Raw genomic sequence first — 21,236 nt, forward strand, 5'->3', positions numbered from 1 at the left:
TCCCTGGCAGTGTGGTTTGCTTGTGAGTTATTGCTGACAAATACCAGCAGAATTTGGTTGCTTCTAAAGAGGAAACATTTGAAACTTTTTTTTTTTTGAATATATCTCTCAAAACTACCAAGTTTAGCTACAATAGCATCTTTGAGGCAGATGCCCTAATGGAATATTTGAAAGAGTCAACTAGTGCAGATGTAGCTGCAGCTATATTTGCTGATGGTTTTTTGAAATGAAGCACATCGTGCCAGAGGGACACCTGCTTTGGTGTACCTGTTAGAGGCAGGTCAAAGTGGATCATGAGTTTCTAAGAGTAGAATTCTAGGAAGCTTAGTGGCTTTAAAAAAGAACACCTGCCTGAAAAGAGCTGTTTTGCTGAAGGCAACACGCCAAGTCAGGCATGACAAAACTTATTTTCCTTAGACTAGACAGTATTTGTGTGACTTGAACCAAAAAAATTAAAAAATAAAACATGTTACTTTATCTTTTTGTGGTGGTTGTATGTAATCTTTAAAACATCTTTGTATATGTCAGTTGCAGTAAAGTTGGAGCCTGAGATAGGGGCTTCTGAATTTCCTTTTGCTGTGCTTGCTCCTCAGTGCCAAAGTAAAACAACTTAAGAGCAAGTCAGGTTCTAGCAGCAGCCCTACTTTCTCAGAGTCAGTGCAAGCTAAAAATTAACTGGCACACTGCTTATTCCACCTCTGAAGGTTATTACTGTAAGCTAAATGTCAAACTGTGCCAACTCCCAGTTCCTGACTTGTTGTGTTTTCTGTGTATACTGTTGGCAGAGAAAAGTGCAATATTTAGGTATGGTAACAGTATATATTACCTATGTTTCCTGCTGTGTTCATTGCTCACTTGAAACGTAGGCTGTGACAGCTGGGGAAATCTTGGTGCTTTAAAACTATGTTTAYTCTAGGTTGAATTCTAGCTGTGGTTTGTGTCTGAGGGAGAAGAAACAAGCCTTGAAACAATGGAAGATGATGGAGGTATTTGAGCTATTTTGGAGAAGCTCAATATAGTTGTGATCTTTAGTTCTTCTGTACAGACTTTTCTGCCTTTTTATCCCCAAATTTCTAAAACTTTTGAGGTGTTGATTCCTGCTGCTAGTTGAACATGTGATATGTCACTTACATGCTGTAAAGTTGCTTTCAGCATTTACCTTGGGGCATCAGAATGAATACACTTGTTGAGCACACACTTGAAGCTTAATTTTGCTTTATAAAAAGACTCTAAAGGTGGTAAATGAGGTCTTTGGAAAAGTATGCTCTTCAKGATTTAGCTTGCATCTTACTGCACTGTAGACTGCTATGCTTCATAAACTCCGTTGGGCAATACTTGTTTAATCAGGTGATATTCATAGCGACTCGTTTGTGCTTGGATTCCCAAATTTAAGTTGCTTTGCATGTGTTTGTGAATTCTAATTTTTAAAGTATTACTCTCTGTTTTAGTTTGATGGAGGTGGGGGAAATGAGAAGGAAAAAGATAAGGGGAGGTCAGGAGGGAAAAAAAGCAGCCTTCTGAGGTGATTAATCTCCAAATCAAAAGCAAGTTTTCCCTTAGGAAGGTAGATGTCTCCCAACTTGTGGCATGTGGCTTTAGTTGGTCAGATTTTTGTCAGTAACATCTCAAAATTAAAATGGGATGAATATAGAAACTGTTAAGCAGCTGAATTGACTGGATATCCTTTAGGTACATGTAAAGTATTGTAAATACTTGGGTGAAAAAAATAATGCTTTGACATGATGATAGGCAGCTCTAATAATGAGTTTCTCATTTGCTGAAGATGGATTCAAGAAYAAGAAAGTCAGGAATGACTTCTGCTAAATCATTCAAACAAAAAAGGAACAGCAGTTACTGGAGGAAATGCATAATAAGAGGAATCACAGGTTTCTGAATCATGTTTTATGYCTACGCTTAAAGGCACTTTCAGAAAGTGTCTTTTTGAATGGTGCTTATAAACCAACAAATAATAAGCCCAGTGTTCTCATCTGCTCATGGCAGTGCTAGTCCCTGTACTGCTCCTCCCTAGCTCCAATGTTGGATGGAAGCAAGGAGCTTGCAAGCTTTTTCCTTGACTACTGGCAGACCCCTTCTAATAGCCTAAATAACTGTGGCTTGTTTTGAGGCTTTCTTAAAGCTTAAAATTGTGGTTCTTGCAACTCTACGATGGTCTTAGTGGTATCTTTAGTCATGGAACATTTGAAAACTACTGTGGAACTTGGAAAAACTAGCTTGAAAGAATCCACGGGACATAGCTTTGAAAAGTGGAGGAGGCRTCTGATTCAGTGGAAATGTCAGTGGAGATAAGTCTTGGAAACATTGAAGCCGAGTCCTGTGCAATGCTTCTGTAACTTTTTTTAATTAATAGTTATACACATAATTTTTTTTTCTGAAGCACCACTGCTATTGACTAGCAATGCTGGTAACCTGTTAAAATCTTGGATTTTGCCTACTCATTTGTAAATCAGTTTTCATATTTAAACTTCATGTTTGTACTATTTTGATTTGTTTTTCTTACAATGAAAACTTACCAGMACGCTAAATAACAAACAAGTTTGCTAACTGTTCAGTTTAGCCAGCAGCTTTCTACATTGATGTCCGTAACTGCCTTAGTATTTATTTTCTTAAATCAACTAAGAAGATGTGCTTATAGTGAACTGCTAGGCACTTACCTTTAGCTCTTTTGCTATGTGTTTGGATAAGCTTGCATGTTGATTAACTTCAACATGGAAAAGTGTAGCTGTATTAACCTATGAAAGCTAAAAATATTTTGGGAATCAGGTGCTTTGTACTCCTTAAAATTTTCTTTTTTTATAACAGACAAAGTAATACTTCATTTTAAGCAGTTATTTTAGGTTGGATTAGTCTATTATTCATATCATGGATTATAACTTTGGCACCAATATGCTATTTCCTGTGTTTGGTTCTTTCAGCTATTTCCACAGACCATCTCTTTCAGCCTGTCCAAATCTAACAATGATTTGGAGAATGCTGTTGGGTAATGGAGATGGGTAGGAAAGGGATTGTTCTGACATTAGAGTTTCAAATTCTTTCCACACAAGATTCTTGTAAGAGAAGAAGTTTTTATATTCTACTATGAGACAGAGAGTAAAGTGATAATATTGAGATACCAAACTGAAGAAAATAGGATTGAATAACTTACTGTGTGTGCATCTTATGATGGCATGATTTTCTTTTCTTTTTTCCAGAGGGCAGATGATTTCTGGTGAAGACTGTGAATTTATTCAAAGATTTGAGCAGAAGAGAAATCCAGAAGAAAAGCGGGAGCTGTTGCAAACAGAAGGCAATCAAGTAACTTTTCTTCTAAAAATCTCTTTTTAGAAAAGGAGAATGGAGGGAAATTCATGCCAACTGTACTCCAGCACTCAACATTTTTGGTGTTCAACTTAGTATTGTGATTCAATTTGTTAATGTAGATTGACAATTATTTTAAAAACCTATAACATTATTGTAAGTTATTAAAGGTCATCCAACTGCAGGAATCTGTTGTGGGACATACTAGCTTAAGTCTTTCCTCAGTCCCAGTTAACTTTTGTACATGTCCATACTTCAACCACTTAGTTTTGAGCTATCTTCCCTATAGTTTATTGTTGAGAGCTACTGCCAGTATTTCCATTCAACTAAATGGACAATTATAGACAAATTCTGTCAGTGCATCCCACTGATTGATAGAGTGGATTCAGTTATCTTAATACAGGTCTAGTGGCATTATAGACACTAAGATGCAAGACATCCACACTGAACAGGGATGATAGCAGATTGGTGAAGGTGAGCAATGATGTTCAGCCTGTGACCCAACACCCAGGACACCCAAAGGCACTTTAATGATACTCTAAGCAGTAGAGCCTCAACGTTGAAGCCTGAGGTTCTAACAAGCAATATCAGCTCCCATATGAGACGGAGAGCTGTGGAGGTGAAAGTAGGAGATATGCTTAAAACCCACAGAACTTCCTGTTTCTTTCTACTTTGATTTGTAGGCTATCTGTTTTGACTTGTAGTATATGATTGGTATATAATGGACCATAATGTGCATAGTGGCAGACTTGTGTATGAACTTTGCGTGCTACTATCTAATTACAGTTCATAGTTAAATTTTTATTTCAGCTTTAGTTGAATCTAGGGAAGGAGGAAGTATAGAAAACAATGTTATGACTATTTCAGCTTATGAAAAGTTATGACTGTTTCGGCTTATTTCTTGCTGAAATGGTAATAACTTTCCATGAAATGGTTTGAATATGAACCAAAATGTCTAGAAGGTATAGGAGTTGAACAGGTAAGTGTTTTTTCCTCCTCTTTCATCTGAGTTGCCTCAGCTTTCTCATGACATGTCTAAATTTCTGAGTGTTTTTTTAATTGTTTATTTTATTCCAATTATTCTCATCCTTACTGCCATATAAGAGTACTCCRTGGAGAATTTTTTTCTAATCATCCTTTTAACAAAGCACCGTGAAAAACTTTGCCAATTTCTTCTAGGGAGTATTTATGGTCTCTGAAAGCCAGAAAACTTTTTTTTTTTTTTTTAAGGTAATTGATGCTGCAGAAAACTTTCTCTATAATGTAATGCCAAACATACTCATTTCAGTTGAACAAGACACTGGGATGCTTRATGCTTCTTTAAGACTTAACTATGAGTTAATGAGATCCTGTATTATCAAAGGAATGAAGACAATTGTTAATATTAATTTTCATGTCTTTTATTTTCTAGTGTGCTAAAACATTTATAAACTTGATGACTCATATCTCCAAGGAACAGACAGTTCAGTACATCCTGACTATGGTTGATGATACGCTGCAAGTAGGTCAACAACCTATCTCACTCTTAAGTCTCTGAATGAGGGTGTAGTTAGTGTAGTTCATGTCTCTTCAGATGTTTGTCATACTGTATTAAAAGTATTATTTTAGGTYTTCAGGTCTTGTATGCAGAAGTTGAGTGTCAGAACGAAGGTTTTACRGGTGGCTTTGGCTTTTTTTGTATGTGCTTGTGCTCTGACTCACAGATCTGTATGCTAATTAGTCTGCTGTCAACCTTGATTGCTGCAACAACTTAGATGTTTAAGGATGATTTGTTACCTTAGTCCTTCTGTTCTGTAACTAGCATATGATCTGCAACTTACTTGAAGTTTTTCTTGCAGCTTCTCCTACAGAAGTGTTAATTTGGCTTCCTTCAGCAAGAGGTTGCAGTTCCTATAGCTTCAACTTCCCCAAACCAGTTAAAATATTGAGACAATGTGCCCTGGAATACTTGTAGTTTAATTGTAGAATGGGAACTCTTGGGTCTGTGAAATACTCTGTAAAAGAATATTAGTATTTTAAAATAGAGACTTTTTAGCTATGGGTTACAGTGACTTGGAATTTAGGATATAGTGACTTGGTGACTGCTGTGCTGACCTGGCCATCTCAAGAGCAAACTTGATTCAATCAAATAATTCTGCTTCTGCTGTTTTTTTCCCCTTCGCAGTAGTGAATGAGAAGGGGTTTGGAGCAATGACCTGACGAGATGGGCTGAGCTGTGTGAGCAGTTCTCCCTCTTGCCTTCCCAGAACATTTGGTTCCCTGAGGGTCAGTTTCTCTTCTCTTTCATGATGTACTTCTTAACACAAGATAACAGAAGCATATCCAATAATAATAGTGTTTGAGGACGTTCCCTTAAGAAACAGACTGTATGGGTTCTAATTTCAACTCTGAATGTTCAGTATTGTCAACAGGCAAGATGGAAAGTGCAAATCTCCCCCAAATATCTAGAATGTAGGGATTGTGAWGTTTTGTGGGGATAGGGAGCTGGTCCATCCATTCAAGTCATACTGCAGCCTTTCTGCTAGTATCTTAATATTAAATAGCAGTGACCCTACAGCTTGAGTGTTAGTTAGTGGTGGTAGTTGCAGTGGAAATTCACTGCAGAATTCACTATCTTTTCTCTTTTCAGTCTGACCCTGTTCTCTTTTTTTTCTGCTTTTTTTCTTCTTGTTCCAGCATCTTTTCTTATAAACTTGATCATGATTCCAAGATTTCTTTGAGTGACTAGTAGAACTGAGATTAGTGTCATAATTGCCATATGAGAATATAACTACTCTGTTTATGAAGATTATTTTGCATCTTAACTCCCTAGTGATACACTTCATAGTCTAATTATATGATATATATTTGTAACAGTTTCTCTGCATTGACCCTTGTCTCGCTGCATAGTCTCTGATATTTATAACAGCTTTAAGAGCCCATGCAGTAGTCAGTGCAAGTAGCTCACTGGGGTGGTGCTGCTTTGTTAAATTTTTTCAGAAATGACAGATGCTAAGTTAATCAACTGCTGATATTTCAGAATTTCCTTTTTACCATTTTAGTCAGTGGTTGCCTAGAATGGAACTGCACTTCGTATTTCAGGGTGATAGGTTTTCCTGTGTTTTCTTCCTGTCTTCGTCTCATACCTTCATCAAGCCAGACTAATCTAATTGACAGTGTGATGAAATTATTTCAACTTTTCTGCTTCCAGACTTGTCTGTCTCCTGCTTTGCTCCCGTCTTGTAAACCGATCTTGTGATCTGGTTATTTCTGGTCTTCTTATCTAGGCTGTGTACAAGACAAATGTAGATGTTAACAGCAATTTGATGAAACTGTCATTTTTGATAAAACTGGTGCTCACAAAGAAGCTGAGGCTCCCTGTGTTCCTGAGACCTTTTATTTTTATTTCATAGTTTGAGAAACACAAGTGGTTGTTTTGTTTGTTTGGTGGGTGTTTTTTTACCTTTTTTTTTTTAATGTGCTTTGTGTTAGATGCCATGTAAAATGTTAAATATGCAAACTGGGAATCAAATCCCTCTGAACCTGCGAAGCTTAATCACTGTCAGATAGCTAGGGACTCCTGACTCTCCTGGTAAGTGATCAGAATAGGTATTTGCAGTACATGTGGTACAGGTAATTTTGGTACTTCCAAGGAAAGGTTGCAATTCTGACATTCAGTCAATGCCAATGTTTGAATTGCAGATACATTCAGGTAATTTTGTGCKTTAACAGGATTTTTTTCCAACAAACAGGCTTGTCCTGCTGATTCTTGGTTCGTGGTGTTAATAATAGGGTGTCATGTCACGGGAGGAAGCCCTTTCAATTAGAGKAGTTTGAAAAAATTWAAAAAAAAGCAGAAATGGAAGCATTCTCATATTTTTGAATCTCCTAACTGCAGGACTGTTTGGCTACAAACCATTTCTGTCTTCCTTGATATGTGTTGCAGGTTTGGTTGTAGTGTCTTAACTTCAAGGGGAGACATCTTTTTAGGGTAGACAGCACATGCCCTAGGCTGAGGGGTAGGCAGTGGGGCCAGGCAGTATGTGGAGTTGCCTCAGGTTGAGGCAAGCTAGGAGTGCAAGCTATTTATTGTTTGAGTGTGGAGAAGAATGTGTGTCTGACGGRCTATTATGAAATAAGAGCTGCTCTTCCTCCTCCAGGTTTGTGTGGCTCCTCCTCTGGTGTCCTTTAAGGAGAGCCTGCATTGCTGCTTTGCACAGTGCACCTCAGGTGAAATGCTCAAAGCAATTGTGGGTAGTTTCTTTGAGTACCTCTGGCATCTTGTGTTWCAGTCTAGATGCTCTGGAGAACAGGATTCCTAGAGGTCATAGCCACTAGGAGTAGCCCGAGTTTTCAGGTAACCTGAGGTGACAACTGCACAGCTACAGGTTCATTCTGGAATGGACGAGTTTGCCCTCCCAATGGGAAGAATAGTCATGAYCACCTTCCATTTCTGAATTTCCACCAGTAGCTCTCCYCAACAAGCTGAGCAAAGGGCTCCYGTRTGGAAGTAACAGCACAGGGAGAGCTTGGCTTCTGTTCAGGAGTAACTGGAAGARTCTTTTTTTCTCTGTGAAGACAGCAGCTAATCTTTCAGTCTGACTGATCAAAAACATTTATGCAACTTTATGCAAGCAAGGGTTGGATTATGAGATAAGCAGATTTTGAGTTTGACTTTCCCCATACTTCTTCATTTCCAATGTGAAGAGCACTGAAATAGGTTGTATGCATGAGTAGTAGGAGTCAACCTGAGAAAATTGTCAATGGTCTACTACGATATGGATTCACTTTAACAATATACGGGGGCAAATAACTGCCTCATGCTGCATGTTTTTACAAGTCTGTTTTCTCTCTCCTTGTTTTTACAGGAAAATCGTCAACAYGTTTGTATCTTCTTTGATTATGCCAAGCGTGGCAAGAACACTGCGTGGTCCTACTTCCTGCCAATGCTGAATCGCCAGGACCTCTTCACTGTGCACATGGTATGCTGTGACCTGGCCCTCCACCTGGTAGAGAAAAAGAGTGCAAAATAAACTGTTGCCTTGGTTGAAACTTTTCTTGCACTCTAAATACATTAAGCATGATGTGTAAGCTTCACTTGACCTCTTCTTAATAAGAAATATGTAGGTTGTTAATGTTATGCTTTCTGGGAAACTACAGCAGATGGTAAGGACTCAAAAAAAAAGCAAGGATTTTAGAGTTAGTAAATTAGGTATAGTTATTGGGAAAAAAAACTTTTGTAACAATTACCAGCCAGCATTGTTTAGGTTTTACAAATATTGGAATTTAASCCTTTCCCAAGTGAAAAGGGGTTATTGTTATATTTCTGATCTTGTTTTCTCATATGCATAAATTACTGCTGCTTGTGACCTGCTGTGAATGGGCTGTAAATATAAGAAGAAAGAAAGAATGTCATTAGTGCATTATSTGGTGTCTAGTGTGCTTTGGGTCAGTGGCTGCTGCTGGTGTATAKGAATTAACTTTAAAGTAGGTCTAACAGCAAAATTAACATTTGGAATTCTTCTTATTCCTCTGTTACCAGTGCTGAGAACTGTTTATTTTATCTCAACYTCTTTATCTGAGGAAATATATTACTGTCAGTTCCTACTGAATGCTATAGCTTGTGCTGTTATGGTTTTGAGGACAAAAGCTGTGTGACTATGAACTGTTCTTCAGTTAATGCAGGTTTATGCTGACACAGTCCAATTTAAAATAAATAAATAAATTAAAAAAAAAAAATCAAAAAAGAGGAGTGGAGAGAGCATACCAGGTCTGCCTTGGGCTCTGATGGCAGCACTTGTGCAATGGATTTTAGCCAAGGGGAGCTTTGGCCCCTTAGGTATGGCCAGTGCTATTGTGTGTGCGACTGTTGTGGCTGAACAGTGAGCTAGCCTGTTTTCAGGGGAAGTGAAGTGTCCCACAGGCTTATGTATGTGTTTTAACCTTACTGGTTCACTAACTGGCTTTGCAAGCATTATTTTACTGTTTGTAGATGTGTTATCCAGTCATTGTCATGTTTTGCTGCCTCAAATATGTGAATACATTTCCAAATTTGAGAATCTCATGCAGTATGAATCTGTTTTAAAACATCAGTTTACTGTTTTTATCTTACCTAGCTATGCATATCTGCGGGGGTGTTTTGAAGCCCTTTTAAAAAAAAAGGGGGGGAACGGGGGTAAGAGAAATATAATTTTAAGCTTCTGTTGGTGTGTTTTATTTCTTAGTGCTTTTGTTTTTTCCTCTTCCCTGTGCAGAAGACACTAATGCCACATTGTGTCTGCRCAGGCCCRYCAAAATGTCCTCTCTGTCTAGGCCCAGGCTCTTAAATATGAATGATTTYTGTTTTGGGGCCAGGTAGCAGTTCTAACTCTGAATCACACCAACCTACAGTTCTGCTATTTCATGTTTAAGAGCCAAAGGGACGTTATGGGAGTGCTCAACCCCACTGGATTATGTCAGGTCCTTTTTTTGAATGAACAGGTCTCTTAACCAGATGTCTCCCCCGCTCCCTTCAGAAATCTGCAATGGTGCCACACTTGCATATACTGCAAAGTGGAAAGGTGCCTAAAATAGTCTCATCGTTGCGTCAAGAAGTTCTGTTGAGGCAAACTAACCCTTGCCTCAGTAGTTCCTTAGCTAGACTGCTTTAGACCCGGCTTTAAACATTTTTGCAAATACTATGCAGGCTACAGGATAGTCACTTAAGTTAATATGGATAAGCTGGCATGGAAACATTCTTTTGGTTTGTCTGTATTCTTACTGTAGACATCAGGAAAACTTGTCTGACTTTTTTTCTTTAACTTAATTCTTCAATGAGTTCATTTTCTTTATTCATTTTCGGCTCTTTTTCTGGGCTTGAATCTTCTGCCTTCCAGATGATTACTTACTTCAGTTGAAGAACACAACTGTTAATGCTTTGTGATGATTTGCATCAGTCTGTGCCGTAGTTGCTTAAAGTAAGCGTGCTAAGTAGGCGATAGAGGAAGCTCCCAAGTCAGCGATTTGGAAATCAGCGAAACGAGGAGGGAAGACTTTCTCACAATGGCTCCTGCTGTAGGACACTCAAAGTCAAAAATCCACCAACAATGAAACCCTTCATCAGATGCAGGTGTCTGATAACTTTGTGACAATACATCAACTATTGGGGAGAAGAAATAACAGAGAAAGCTGAAGAGTAAAACTACTAGGTGCAAAGCTCCTTTGACATGGGAAAAAATTTTTGTAATGGACTATGTTTTATCTGGTCCTGAATTCCAAAGCACACAGGACACTGTTCTGATATTAAATCTGGATTTTTTTTTGTGTGTTGCATTTGAAGATCTGTTTATTGCTTTCTGTTTCAGGCAGCAAGAATTATTGCCAAATTGGCTGCCTGGGGGAGAGAACTCATGGAGGGAAGTGACTTGAATTATTACTTCAACTGGATCAAAACACAGCTTAGTTCCCAGGTAAAAAGCTGCTGCTTTTTAAATATTACAATGACTTTGGAAACTTTCTTTAAGAATATGAATGCGCATGTGGATTGTACATAGAGAAATTCTTCATTTAATTTCATATTGATATTTTTAAAAACAAATATTTTCTTCAAGCACTTGCTTTATAATTTAAGACTTCATTTAACATCCAGTCCTTGAAGTCTAAAGTGATTTCTTGAATAAAAACAGGCATTTCAWTTTTTTTTGTTTTCTGCTGATTAATACTTGTTATTTCACAAACTGRGAGAATACATGATGAGAGGTTTTTGTCTCTTTGTATTGTTTGACTGTTCAGATTTTGTTACAATGGAGAAAAATGAAATGGCAGTGGGAAGTGAATAAGACCTTCTTCTAGTTTGCTGTAGTACAAAACTTTTTAGAATTCATGTTACTTGAAACCAAATAAAGCTGATTTGTTTGAACAGCATTTCTATGGCATTAGCTTACTATGAACTGCTTGATACTGGCTTGTCCTACAAAGAGAAATATTGTGTTTATTCCCTTTTTACTTGGCAACATTCCTTTAAACTTGTGCTTTAAAAAAAAAAAAAACCCAAACAAAAAACTTGGTATGCTTGGAGGTGAATCCTGAGATGATGTATTTTTGTAGACATGATAGTGTGGGGTCATATCAAAGTAATACCAAATTGTAATGAGGGGGAAAAAATAGTGTTTAATAGCTTGTGTGTGTGTGTTTTTGGAAGAATGGAGGGATTGGAAGAGATTTGATAACAATTTTTCTGTCAAGCTGTGATTTAAAATTTTTATTTTTGTGCCAGAAACTACGTGGTTCTGTGGAAGCAGGAGCTGTCTCCACRACTGATGTGAGTATTTCCACTGTTGGCATAAGCGGTAGAGCTGTTTTGCTAGAAAATACTTGGAATCAGAACTGTACTATAACAGATTGCCAGATGATGGCACTAAGAAGCAAAAGTATTTTTAAAACACTTTTTTTCACAGAAAATATTGGCAGTGGGAGTGCATATTGTATGGGTAATTTTGTATTGTTAAAACTGTATTAAAACTGAATTGTTATTGTTTATATGAAATTATTGTATTAAAGCTAGATGTATTAGGCATTCTTTCTGTTGCTACTTGAGGAAATAAGCAATTAATTTTTGAACAGTGCGGCTTGTTTTGTACTGGATTTTCTGACTCTTTCATAGAAGAAGCTTTAGAGTAAGAAACTTCTGGTTCTTGAAATGTAGAAGCTACAAATGTCACATCAGACTGATAACAGGTCAGCATTGCCTCTCAAGCCTCTGTAATATGGAATTACAAGAGTTAAATTTAGGCTGTTAACTGCTTGTATTTGATTCTTATTTATGCTGAATTCATGTAGCTATAATGGCTGCTCATCTTAGAGATGAACTCTGTGTGGCAGTGTAGCAGTATAGCAAAAAAGTGATCATCATGACTGGCTCTTCTTTCTCTGGGATGGATAAYGAAGCAGTCAGTCATGGCTTTTGAATATGGTCCTTTTGCATCCTGAATATTGGAGGGAAAGTGTCCATAATTTTCCAACATGTTTAAATATGAACTTGGAATTTGCTTCTCTTCTAAATGAAGTAATTCTTTATAATAGGCTTTTTCCTATGGGAAGCTAATTCTTTGATTACACTCTTGGCCAATAGTATGTRATGTAAAGAGTTCTAGTGTTACCCCCAACTACGTAACAGGGGTTACATAGTTGGGCCAAGGCATGGGAGTTGAAGTACAGTATGTGCAGCTTTRTGTCTCATTGTTATAAGGCTTTGTTAAGATCCTAGCCCTATGTCACGTGTCTCTAAAACAGTAAATCTTTCTACATCTTGCTGTACCGCTCATCATGGAGTGTCTGTGTTGAGTGTAGYGTAGCACTGTGTGCATTTACTGCTGCGGTGCCCCAAAGCAGCAAAACGCAGAGTGCAAATACATCCTAGGAATATTGTGTGGTGTTCAGTATTGAATTGACTTGGTTGGAGTGTTTCTGACTTCAGATCTAGCTGGGGCAGAAATTCCAAGCAGAGGCTAACAAAACTATTTAAAAAAAAAAAAAAAATTAAAGATGCAGTTGTAAAATTTTACATAAGAAACAATGTATGTGATTTATAATAAAATTTAGATTTGAGATGGTGTTGAAAGAGAACTTTGATCTGTTTAATGATGAAATATACAGGAAGAAAGTTTGATACTGATTAAAATACATTATTCTGGGGAGCTCTCTGTGTGTAAACAGTGGTTTCAAGAACTGCATTTTCTGTCTGTTTTATTTGCRTAGTGTACGAAAGTGAATTCATACACAGGGAAATAAATGTCCTTTGTAATGAATGCCTATAGAGATTTAAACCTTTTTTTTTTTCCCATAAAGGTCTTAGAATAAGATGAAACTCCTATGCAAGAGTCACAAAATGAATTTAGTTTTATTTATTGTCTCACCTGTTTTCATTTCATATGGAATTACCTAATTTCTCTTTTACAATGAATGTTTGAGAGGTTTGGTTTTGTATTGTATGATGTTCTACCATGAGAATTTAAAGGTACTTAGTTTAAAAAAAAAGGTTCTAGGATGTATTTTTCTCATATGTTGTATGTCTGAATAATAGTCAAGGTACGCCAGTGTTTCAGCACAAGGAGAGAATAAAATGTTCTTTCTTTCATACCTTGGGGCCTTTTTACTGCTGTTGAGGAAAGTACAACATGTTGATTAGATTTTTTTTCCAACTGTAACTAAACTTAGATATTATTGCACAAGAAATAGATACTCTCAGTGATGAAAAGCTGTTTAATCTTTTGTTTGACTGAAAATATATAGGAATTTGAATGAAAATGGAATTGTGATGCACATTTCAGCATTTCCTTGAAGAGAGAGTTTGTTCATAGCACAGTACAATGTGCTAAGCTTTTCATTAAGAGGAAAAAATTCAAAGCTAAGTTTGGAAGATGATTGTATTCATCTCTATTTTATATAGGAAAAATCACTATACTTTACATGTATTATCTGTTGTGGTAGTGGTAAAATGGCATTACTTCCATTCCAAACTCTTCTGCTTATTTTCCTTTCTACCTCTTATGTCTTTTTTTTTATTATTTATTTGTTTTGAAATAGCAGTATGTAAATGTTATACGGGTGTCCCTGCTTAAATTAGAAGTGTTGCTGAAGAAATGCACAATGTTGTATACCAGGAGAGCCTGTTGTGGAAACTGAGCTTCAGCGTGTGGTACCCAGCTCTTTAATCAGAAGCGTTGTGCTCTTGTTCTCTCCCAGAGCTCCCAGTATGTGCAGTGTGTTGCTGGATGTCTGCAGCTCATGCTCAGGGTCAATGAGTATCGCTTTGCGTGGGTAGAAGCAGATGGAGTAAACTGGTGAGCATTTATTTCCATTTATATAGAAATATTGCACTTACAATAGCATGTTCCCAAATGACCCAAATGTAATAGAATTCTCCTGCAAGAACAGCTGTGCTGCTTGAGTACAAATCTGTTTTGTTTTCAAACATTAATGTATTTGTATGAACAGAAGAAACTTGAAAATGTAGGTACTAGTTCTGAGGCTTTAAAGCTGCTTTTTGTGAAGAACTTTTGATACAGGTATTTAAAGAGGAATATACCCATTTATCTTCTGATAAAAATGCTTTGAGATTTGTTATTTATTAGAACAGGAACTAGAGAGAAAGTTTCTGCTGTGTTTCTAGTATCTTTCATTTGGAATTTTTCAGTTGCAAAGTATTAATGAAAGGAGAAAACAAGATATGTGTAGAAATGCTTCCTCTCCCTGTCTCCCACATACAACTTTAAGTAGATTGCTCTTTTATCCAGGTTTTCATGAATAGTTTTGCATGAGGTGGTGTTGTCACTCTTATTTATGCATGAATATTCTTAAAGATCTCTTCTACCATGTGTATCTGTACTGGGGGGAGATGATGGCTATACTGTTTGAAATCTAAAAGAATATCTGAATTTCTCTAACTTGGAGGAGAAAAAATTGACAGTGAAATGAAAATTTCTAACACCTTCACATTATCAAGGTGATCCAATTGAAATGAACTTTTCCACAAAAGTTGTTGGTAATGGTTAAGGAATAACAATAAAATATTGAAGTGTTATAATGGCTTCGGTGTTTTGCCATCTTAATTTTAAGCGGTAGCTTTTAAGCGGTAATTTTGCAAGTTACTTTTTTAATTGGCTTGGATTTTTTTGAGAAAAGTTGTTTATTGCATCTTAAAACTTCAAAACTAATTTTGTTTTCCTTAAATGCATTTTTAATGTCTTGGCTGTCTTGTTATGTTATTTCTCTTTTAATGATGCTGTATTATCTATCTATTTTATGAGCTATTTGAAAATTTACTTCCTAAATGGTCCATACTTCAACTCATTACAAGCACTCCTATGGAGAGAGACTTCTGAAGTGTTTTCAGTGTATGTAGATGGTTGTACTTGCTCACTCTTTCCTGACGGGAAAAAAAAGTAGCTTATGTTTCTTCTTATAACAAATAGTGGTCTAAACATGACATTATTAGAAACAAAACATACAGCTTAACCTGTCTGAAGGTGGATACCCAATTGCATCAATTCACATTGGAGAAAGCTTCTTTATGGCTCTAACGCTGAGAAATAAAATATGCTGTGTTTTAAAAGATTGGCCAGTGCTCTCAGACACGTTTTTACCATTGCTCAAAACAGCACTCATCCCTGCAGCTCTTTAGGGTAAGTTCCTGTTAAGCTCTTATGCAATAATCAAACATGTATCGTGTGAACTTTTCAGTATCATGGGGGTCTTGAGCAACAAATGTGGCTTCCAACTCCAGTACCAGATGATTTTCTCCGTGTGGCTGCTGGCCTTTAGTCCCCAAATGTGCGAATATCTCCGTCGGTACAATATCGTTCCGGTGCTGTCCGATATCCTTCAGGAGTCGGTCAAGGAGAAAGTCACTAGAATCATCCTTGCCGCGTTTCGGGTAAGTGTCTGTTAGGAGCAGGGGCCTTGTGCTCAGCTGCTTTCTGGTGTTGCTGAGACACAGCTGTTTTTGTTGGACTTCATCCTGACTTGGCTGACTTGAAGAGCTTTTCCCTCTTTCTTTTTTTCCCYYTGAAGGGGGTAAGTTTTGTAGCTGTAATACAGGCAGTATTACAAGTAACAGAGTAACAGATGTGCAGCTTTCAATGTCCTAGAATAAGTCTGACCAATATTGTATTGAACACCTGCCTTAGTGCTTTCTCGTCTGTAGTTCAAGGGGTTTTTGTTCTGTTTCTACCAGTGAAATGTTACGACACTTGAGTTACGGATGCTTCTGAAGGCGGAATTTACCAAGTTTTAATTACAAAATGCCATTTTGAAGGAATGTATTTGCCCGACTTCTTGATTGACTTGGGAGTTACCTTCTATATACCAGTCAAAATCTTTCCTTGGTGGCTCCGTCAAGATGAGCAGGGATCTTAATCTTAGTATCAAACGGGGAAACACAAGGGAGCTTTAGAAATAGTGACAAGTTTCAGTAACTTAATATTCAATATCTTCCAGTTGTGAAGTCATAAAAAATTAATTGCTAGTTCTTAGAATTACTGTGTTTTGCAGTAGGAGACAAAACTAAGCCAGACTCTTTTACTTAAAAAAAAAAAAAAAAGGCTGAGGAAGAACACAGTGGCTTTGTTGCACATTTTGGGGAACAGCTACGTTGCTCTCGCATGAGAGCAAGGGTATAAATTGACAGGCAGGAGGGATAGTGTGGAAATTGGATATTGAAACTGTTATCTACTTCGTTGCAGAAGTAACTTAGTGATACTTTTTCTAAACTACCCTTTACTGAGTTCTCTTGCTTAATGGATAGAAGTTTGTATTTTTTGTACAGTAAAATGGATTGTATGTAACTAGTAAAAGCTGTAATAAATTCTTTTTCCTTATGTAAACTTTAACATTTATATGCAGTACCTTACTGTACTAAYTAACACAATGTCTGATATCTTGGAAACCTTAAGTATAAACCTGTCATGAACAAGAGGAATGTAGTCAGATTCCTTCTGTAAAATTATTTTTTTCTCAAGTAGATGTTAAGCTTTATTCAAATAGACACAACTTCTGTTTAAAGACTTAGTCTTTTAGTATGGGTTGCGTGTTGTAAGCATTATCAAAAAGTGCAGGTGGCTAGTTCTGAACAACCAAATTTGAAGGTGATAACGCTGAGCAAAAATGTAACAAAGAAATGATATTGCAACTTGATTATTACATTCTATGCTTGACTTACCAGCAAGGTTCTCTTTGAATAACAATAAAGCTCATTGGAATGTTTCCAAATTCAGAAGAAGATGATCTAATTCAGATGTAAACTATTCATCTGGAAAGACTTTTTTTAAAAAAAGACTTTCTTGATGCTGGGACTACACAGAAAACTGAATTGATAAACCTAGATAAAAACAGCTGTTCATGGCAGAGACCCTACATTTTAGGATATCAACTCTTTTTTTTTTTTTTGAGTAGTGTTTCTTCTTTATTTAATGTGGGAAATTATCAAAGCAGGTGCATTAATACATTCTAATGTTTAAGGTAGCATGGCACATCACTGCCTCCTACTTTGAAGGAAAAAGGTCAAAATCAGGTGTCTGAATGCAGTGGAGTTTGTGCTTTTTAGCATAGGTGATTGTATGGCTTCTACCTTGTAAGCCACAGCCATCATCTTTATTTTTCTCTTTATTTATGATACCCATCTGCTTTAGTCCTACTTAGGAGTACCCCTCACGTGCAGAAAGGTTACTGCTAGGCACATTATCCCACTGAAGAAGGTATAAAGGAGTCACCGTGCGGTAGACTCATATTTTATTCTTTGGAGAGAGTCTCATGCAGTGCTTAACTCTCCCTGACAGTCACTTCTTAAATCAAAAACTGCCAACAAGGACTTCTCAAATATTAGCGTTTTCACTTCAGAATAGTTTTTTCTTTTAAAAAAAGAAAAATTATTTTCCTAGAATCTCTTAGAGAAATCTGCAGAGAGAGAAACTCGCCAAGAATACGCACTTGCCATGATTCAATGTAAAGTTTTAAAGCAACTGGAGAACTTGGATCAGCAGAAATATGATGATGAAGACATCAGTGAAGATATCAAATTTCTACTGGAGAAGCTTGGTGAGAGCGTGCAAGATCTTAGGTATGTTTTGTTGTGTGAACTTTTGAAAAATATGACTATACAAACATTAGGTAAAATCTTTTAAAAATATATTACATCTGATAATATATACAATATAAAATATGTATATATGTATATATGCATAATATATGCCACAATACACTATTTTATGTGTGGAATTATATTTATTTGGCTGATAAGAGCACATATCGGAAGTGTTAACTGTATATGAAAGATGTATTTACCTGCTGAATTGAAGTTCTTCCTTAACAGTTTACCAGTTACAATGATCACATAACCAGTAGTGAAGATTTTTTTCAATGAGAATTGGTAGGAAATACATGCAGTCTTAGTCTAAGCTAAAGATTGCCTAATTAGCTAACCTCATCTCTTGCTGCGCAAATTAATTCAAGTTAGGCTTCTCCTTTCTTTGTACATAAATTGAAGTGCACATTACAGTTTATGTCAATGGCTTAACTTTATGAAAATCAAGGACCATGAACCTTTGGAAAAATTAAAATCCACAAAGTTTGCAAAATAGCCTTAAACTTCTGGGAATTAATTGACTAATGTTTAACTTCAGGAATCCTTTTTGGGGTGCCTGAGTGCTACACATTCTTTTTTTCYCTTTATCTTTCACATATTTCACAATTTTTGAGCAATGATGAACTTTTGTGAGCAGAAACAGTTCTTGTACTTTGTGGAGAGGTGACTTCCAAACCTGTTACAACAACCTGTGCTCCGGTTCTACCTTGCTAGGGGCAGAGTTGGGTGTTCTGTTCAGACTCTGTTCATGGAAGCTGAACCCATATTTCACTGAGTCTTGTATTGCAGCTCATTTGATGAGTACAGTTCTGAACTCAAATCAGGAAGGTTGGAGTGGAGTCCTGTACACAAGTCTGAGAAGTTCTGGCGTGAGAATGCTGTAAGATTGAATGAGAAGAACTATGAACTTCTCAAGTAAGTCTTCAACTCTTGTTTCATATTATGCTTTAATATTTTCAATATTTAACTGATACCATGTGTAATAGTCACTAATCCTTGTTGAAATAAATTGGGTAAAGTAAAAACAAGTTGGAAGGTATAGTCCTTACTCTGTAGTGATCTTGATCAAAAGCTGAATTGATTATTTAACTGCTGAAAATACATTGAGGATAATGGAAATAATAGCTTAATTTCCTTGCAAACTTGCACAGAGGCTTTTAATGCTTTTCTTTTGAGAAACAGTTACATTAATTGATGTAATTAAAAACTGTTTTTTGTTGTATCTTGGGTTTAATTTTGTGGTATTTGTCACTGATCAGAGTGTAGAACCCCTTCCTGAAGTACTTGGGGGCTGGAAGTTGTGCTGCTGTTCTGTGGTTACTGCTAACTTTCTGTAATTGGAATGCGTTTGCCTCTTAATAAGAGTAAATTAATTTTCCAGTGAATCCAGATGTTTTAGTCTTAAATTTATTTTTAGTCACTAACTTTCTTATTTTCCAGTTGTGTTTTCTTTTTTTTTCTGGTTAGTGAACAGTTTCTACTCCAAGGAATTAGACTACTCCATTAAGGGACAGTGTTAAGAATTGGGAAACTGAGAAGTTGCTTTATGAATCTTACAGCTCTGTATTTCTTTTCAGAAAGCAAAATAAGTAACACTTGAAAGAGGAGTTTATTAYAGTTACTTCTTTCATCATTAGTTTTTAAAGAGTGAGAGCAGAACTATTTTTTTTTTTTTTATCAAAGTAGTAGGTTAAATGGATGATAATTCTGGGGTAAAGATGCTCCTATAAGAACTATAAGAAAGTCCTAACTAAACAGTTTTGCTGGTCTGCATCATGCTAAGGAAGCCCCTGTGTGTAAGGGGTGTGTTAAGCCCAGGGTGGGATTGGGCAAAGGCAGGCTGAGAGCAGGCCGCTAACGTGGCTTCCTGGGCCCAGTGTATCGCGCTTGGGGAGTCGCAGGCAGCGTCCTCGCTGCTTCCCACATCCGAGCTGTGAAGCCAGCTCCCATACTTGGGAATGCGGATGGAACTGGGGCCTGTCGTCTAACACTAGAAGTGATATCTGCTGGGTTTGTGTGTGTTCTGTTTGGTGGTGTCTCACATTCCCCCCCTTTCCCCTGTCTGTAAATATTAATGTATTTTGTTAGTACAGCTTGTCTTGAACTCAAAGCTGTTGATTCTGAAGTCAACATATATGGAAGAAGTAGGTGTTTTGCAAGCCTTGGTGTAGGTATTTATAGGAATGAGGTAGTGATGTCAATGCAATCAGTGCCTTAAAGGAAAAAAAAATCTATTAATGAAGGCAGGATCTGTATCACTTAAAAGTCTAACTATGTGCTTGGAAAAAGTTAGTTTTAGCTTACAATGCAAACGACTGTGTGATATGCTTGTGGCTGCAAACTGTTAATTTAAATAAAGTTGTGGAAAATCTGAGATTTAATTCTTTCAAATCCTTTCCCAGAATCCTGACGAAACTTCTGGAGGTTTCTGATGACCCCCAAGTGTTGGCTGTAGCTGCTCATGATGTGGGAGAGTATGTACGGCACTATCCCCGAGGGAAACGGTGAGAAGGGTGCTCTTGCTCAAGGCACTGAGCTCGAGCGTACACTTTGCCTGATAATTACTTCTTTAAGATACGGTACACTGGAATCGCAGCTTTTCCATGAGTTCAGTTCATTGGGAAGGTATTGTAGATGACAAAATAAATTGGATTCTTGACTTCTGTTACTAGTATTTTAGTGGCTCTTGACAGTGAAGGGAACCTACGTCTAAAAAAAAATGCAGAAACATTTTTTCAAGTTAGACATGCTTCAGAGGTAATTAGAATAGCTACTGAAAATTTAATAGCATATCATTTTTATCCTTTATGATGGCTTACTCTTAGGATATAATGTTGGGTTTAGAGTGCACTGTTTCAGCAATGATTAATTCTTTAGTTTTAAGACAGATTTTGTTGTTATTGTTACAAAAGATTCATATTTCAATAATACTGGCAAAGCTTTGATTATCTTCCTATTTTAGTGTTTTTCTTTGTACACAAATATACAGGTTTAATCAAATGTTCATGTCTGCTGCAAACTCAAATTTCTATCAAAAATACATATATAGAACAAAGCAAACACAGTAGTGCGTATATACACACATACACTCTTTGTTTCTATACAAACAGTTGTGTGTATGTGCGTGTATATTTGTTTTCTGTTGTGAAAACCTATGAGCAAAGGAACTTAATTTCTTCAGAGATGGAATTATTCAGAAAGTAGACTACTGTAGCAGAAGGGACATTACAAATGTTTGCGGGAATTATCCTCATTAGCCACCCAAAACGGGGAGCTAAGACCTGCAATTTAACTTATGTAGCAAAGCAGGAGTCTTTTTATGAGT

At 36.8% G+C, this 21,236-nt stretch overlaps 1 protein-coding gene across 1 annotated transcript in view; it reads left to right on the plus strand.

Moving 5' to 3' along the window:
- ATP6V1H (ATPase H+ transporting V1 subunit H) overlaps positions 1 to 21,236 on the plus strand; it is a 37,422-nt gene that overhangs the window by 3,394 nt on the left and 12,792 nt on the right. Inside the window, exons 3-12 of the mRNA XM_026050078.1 lie at positions 3,210 to 3,312; positions 4,727 to 4,816; positions 8,163 to 8,276; positions 10,638 to 10,742; positions 11,549 to 11,593; positions 14,017 to 14,114; positions 15,514 to 15,706; positions 17,709 to 17,887; positions 18,701 to 18,826; positions 20,314 to 20,415. Of these exons, the coding sequence (XP_025905863.1) occupies positions 3,210 to 3,312; positions 4,727 to 4,816; positions 8,163 to 8,276; positions 10,638 to 10,742; positions 11,549 to 11,593; positions 14,017 to 14,114; positions 15,514 to 15,706; positions 17,709 to 17,887; positions 18,701 to 18,826; positions 20,314 to 20,415 (1,155 nt within the window). The remainder of the gene's footprint in view (positions 1 to 3,209; positions 3,313 to 4,726; positions 4,817 to 8,162; positions 8,277 to 10,637; positions 10,743 to 11,548; positions 11,594 to 14,016; positions 14,115 to 15,513; positions 15,707 to 17,708; positions 17,888 to 18,700; positions 18,827 to 20,313; positions 20,416 to 21,236) is intronic.

The sequence above is a fragment of the Nothoprocta perdicaria genome, unplaced genomic scaffold, assembly GCF_003342845.1.
Source record: "Nothoprocta perdicaria isolate Ctin4 unplaced genomic scaffold, notPer1 scaffold_65, whole genome shotgun sequence".
Classification (NCBI taxonomy): domain Eukaryota; kingdom Metazoa; phylum Chordata; class Aves; order Tinamiformes; family Tinamidae; genus Nothoprocta; species Nothoprocta perdicaria.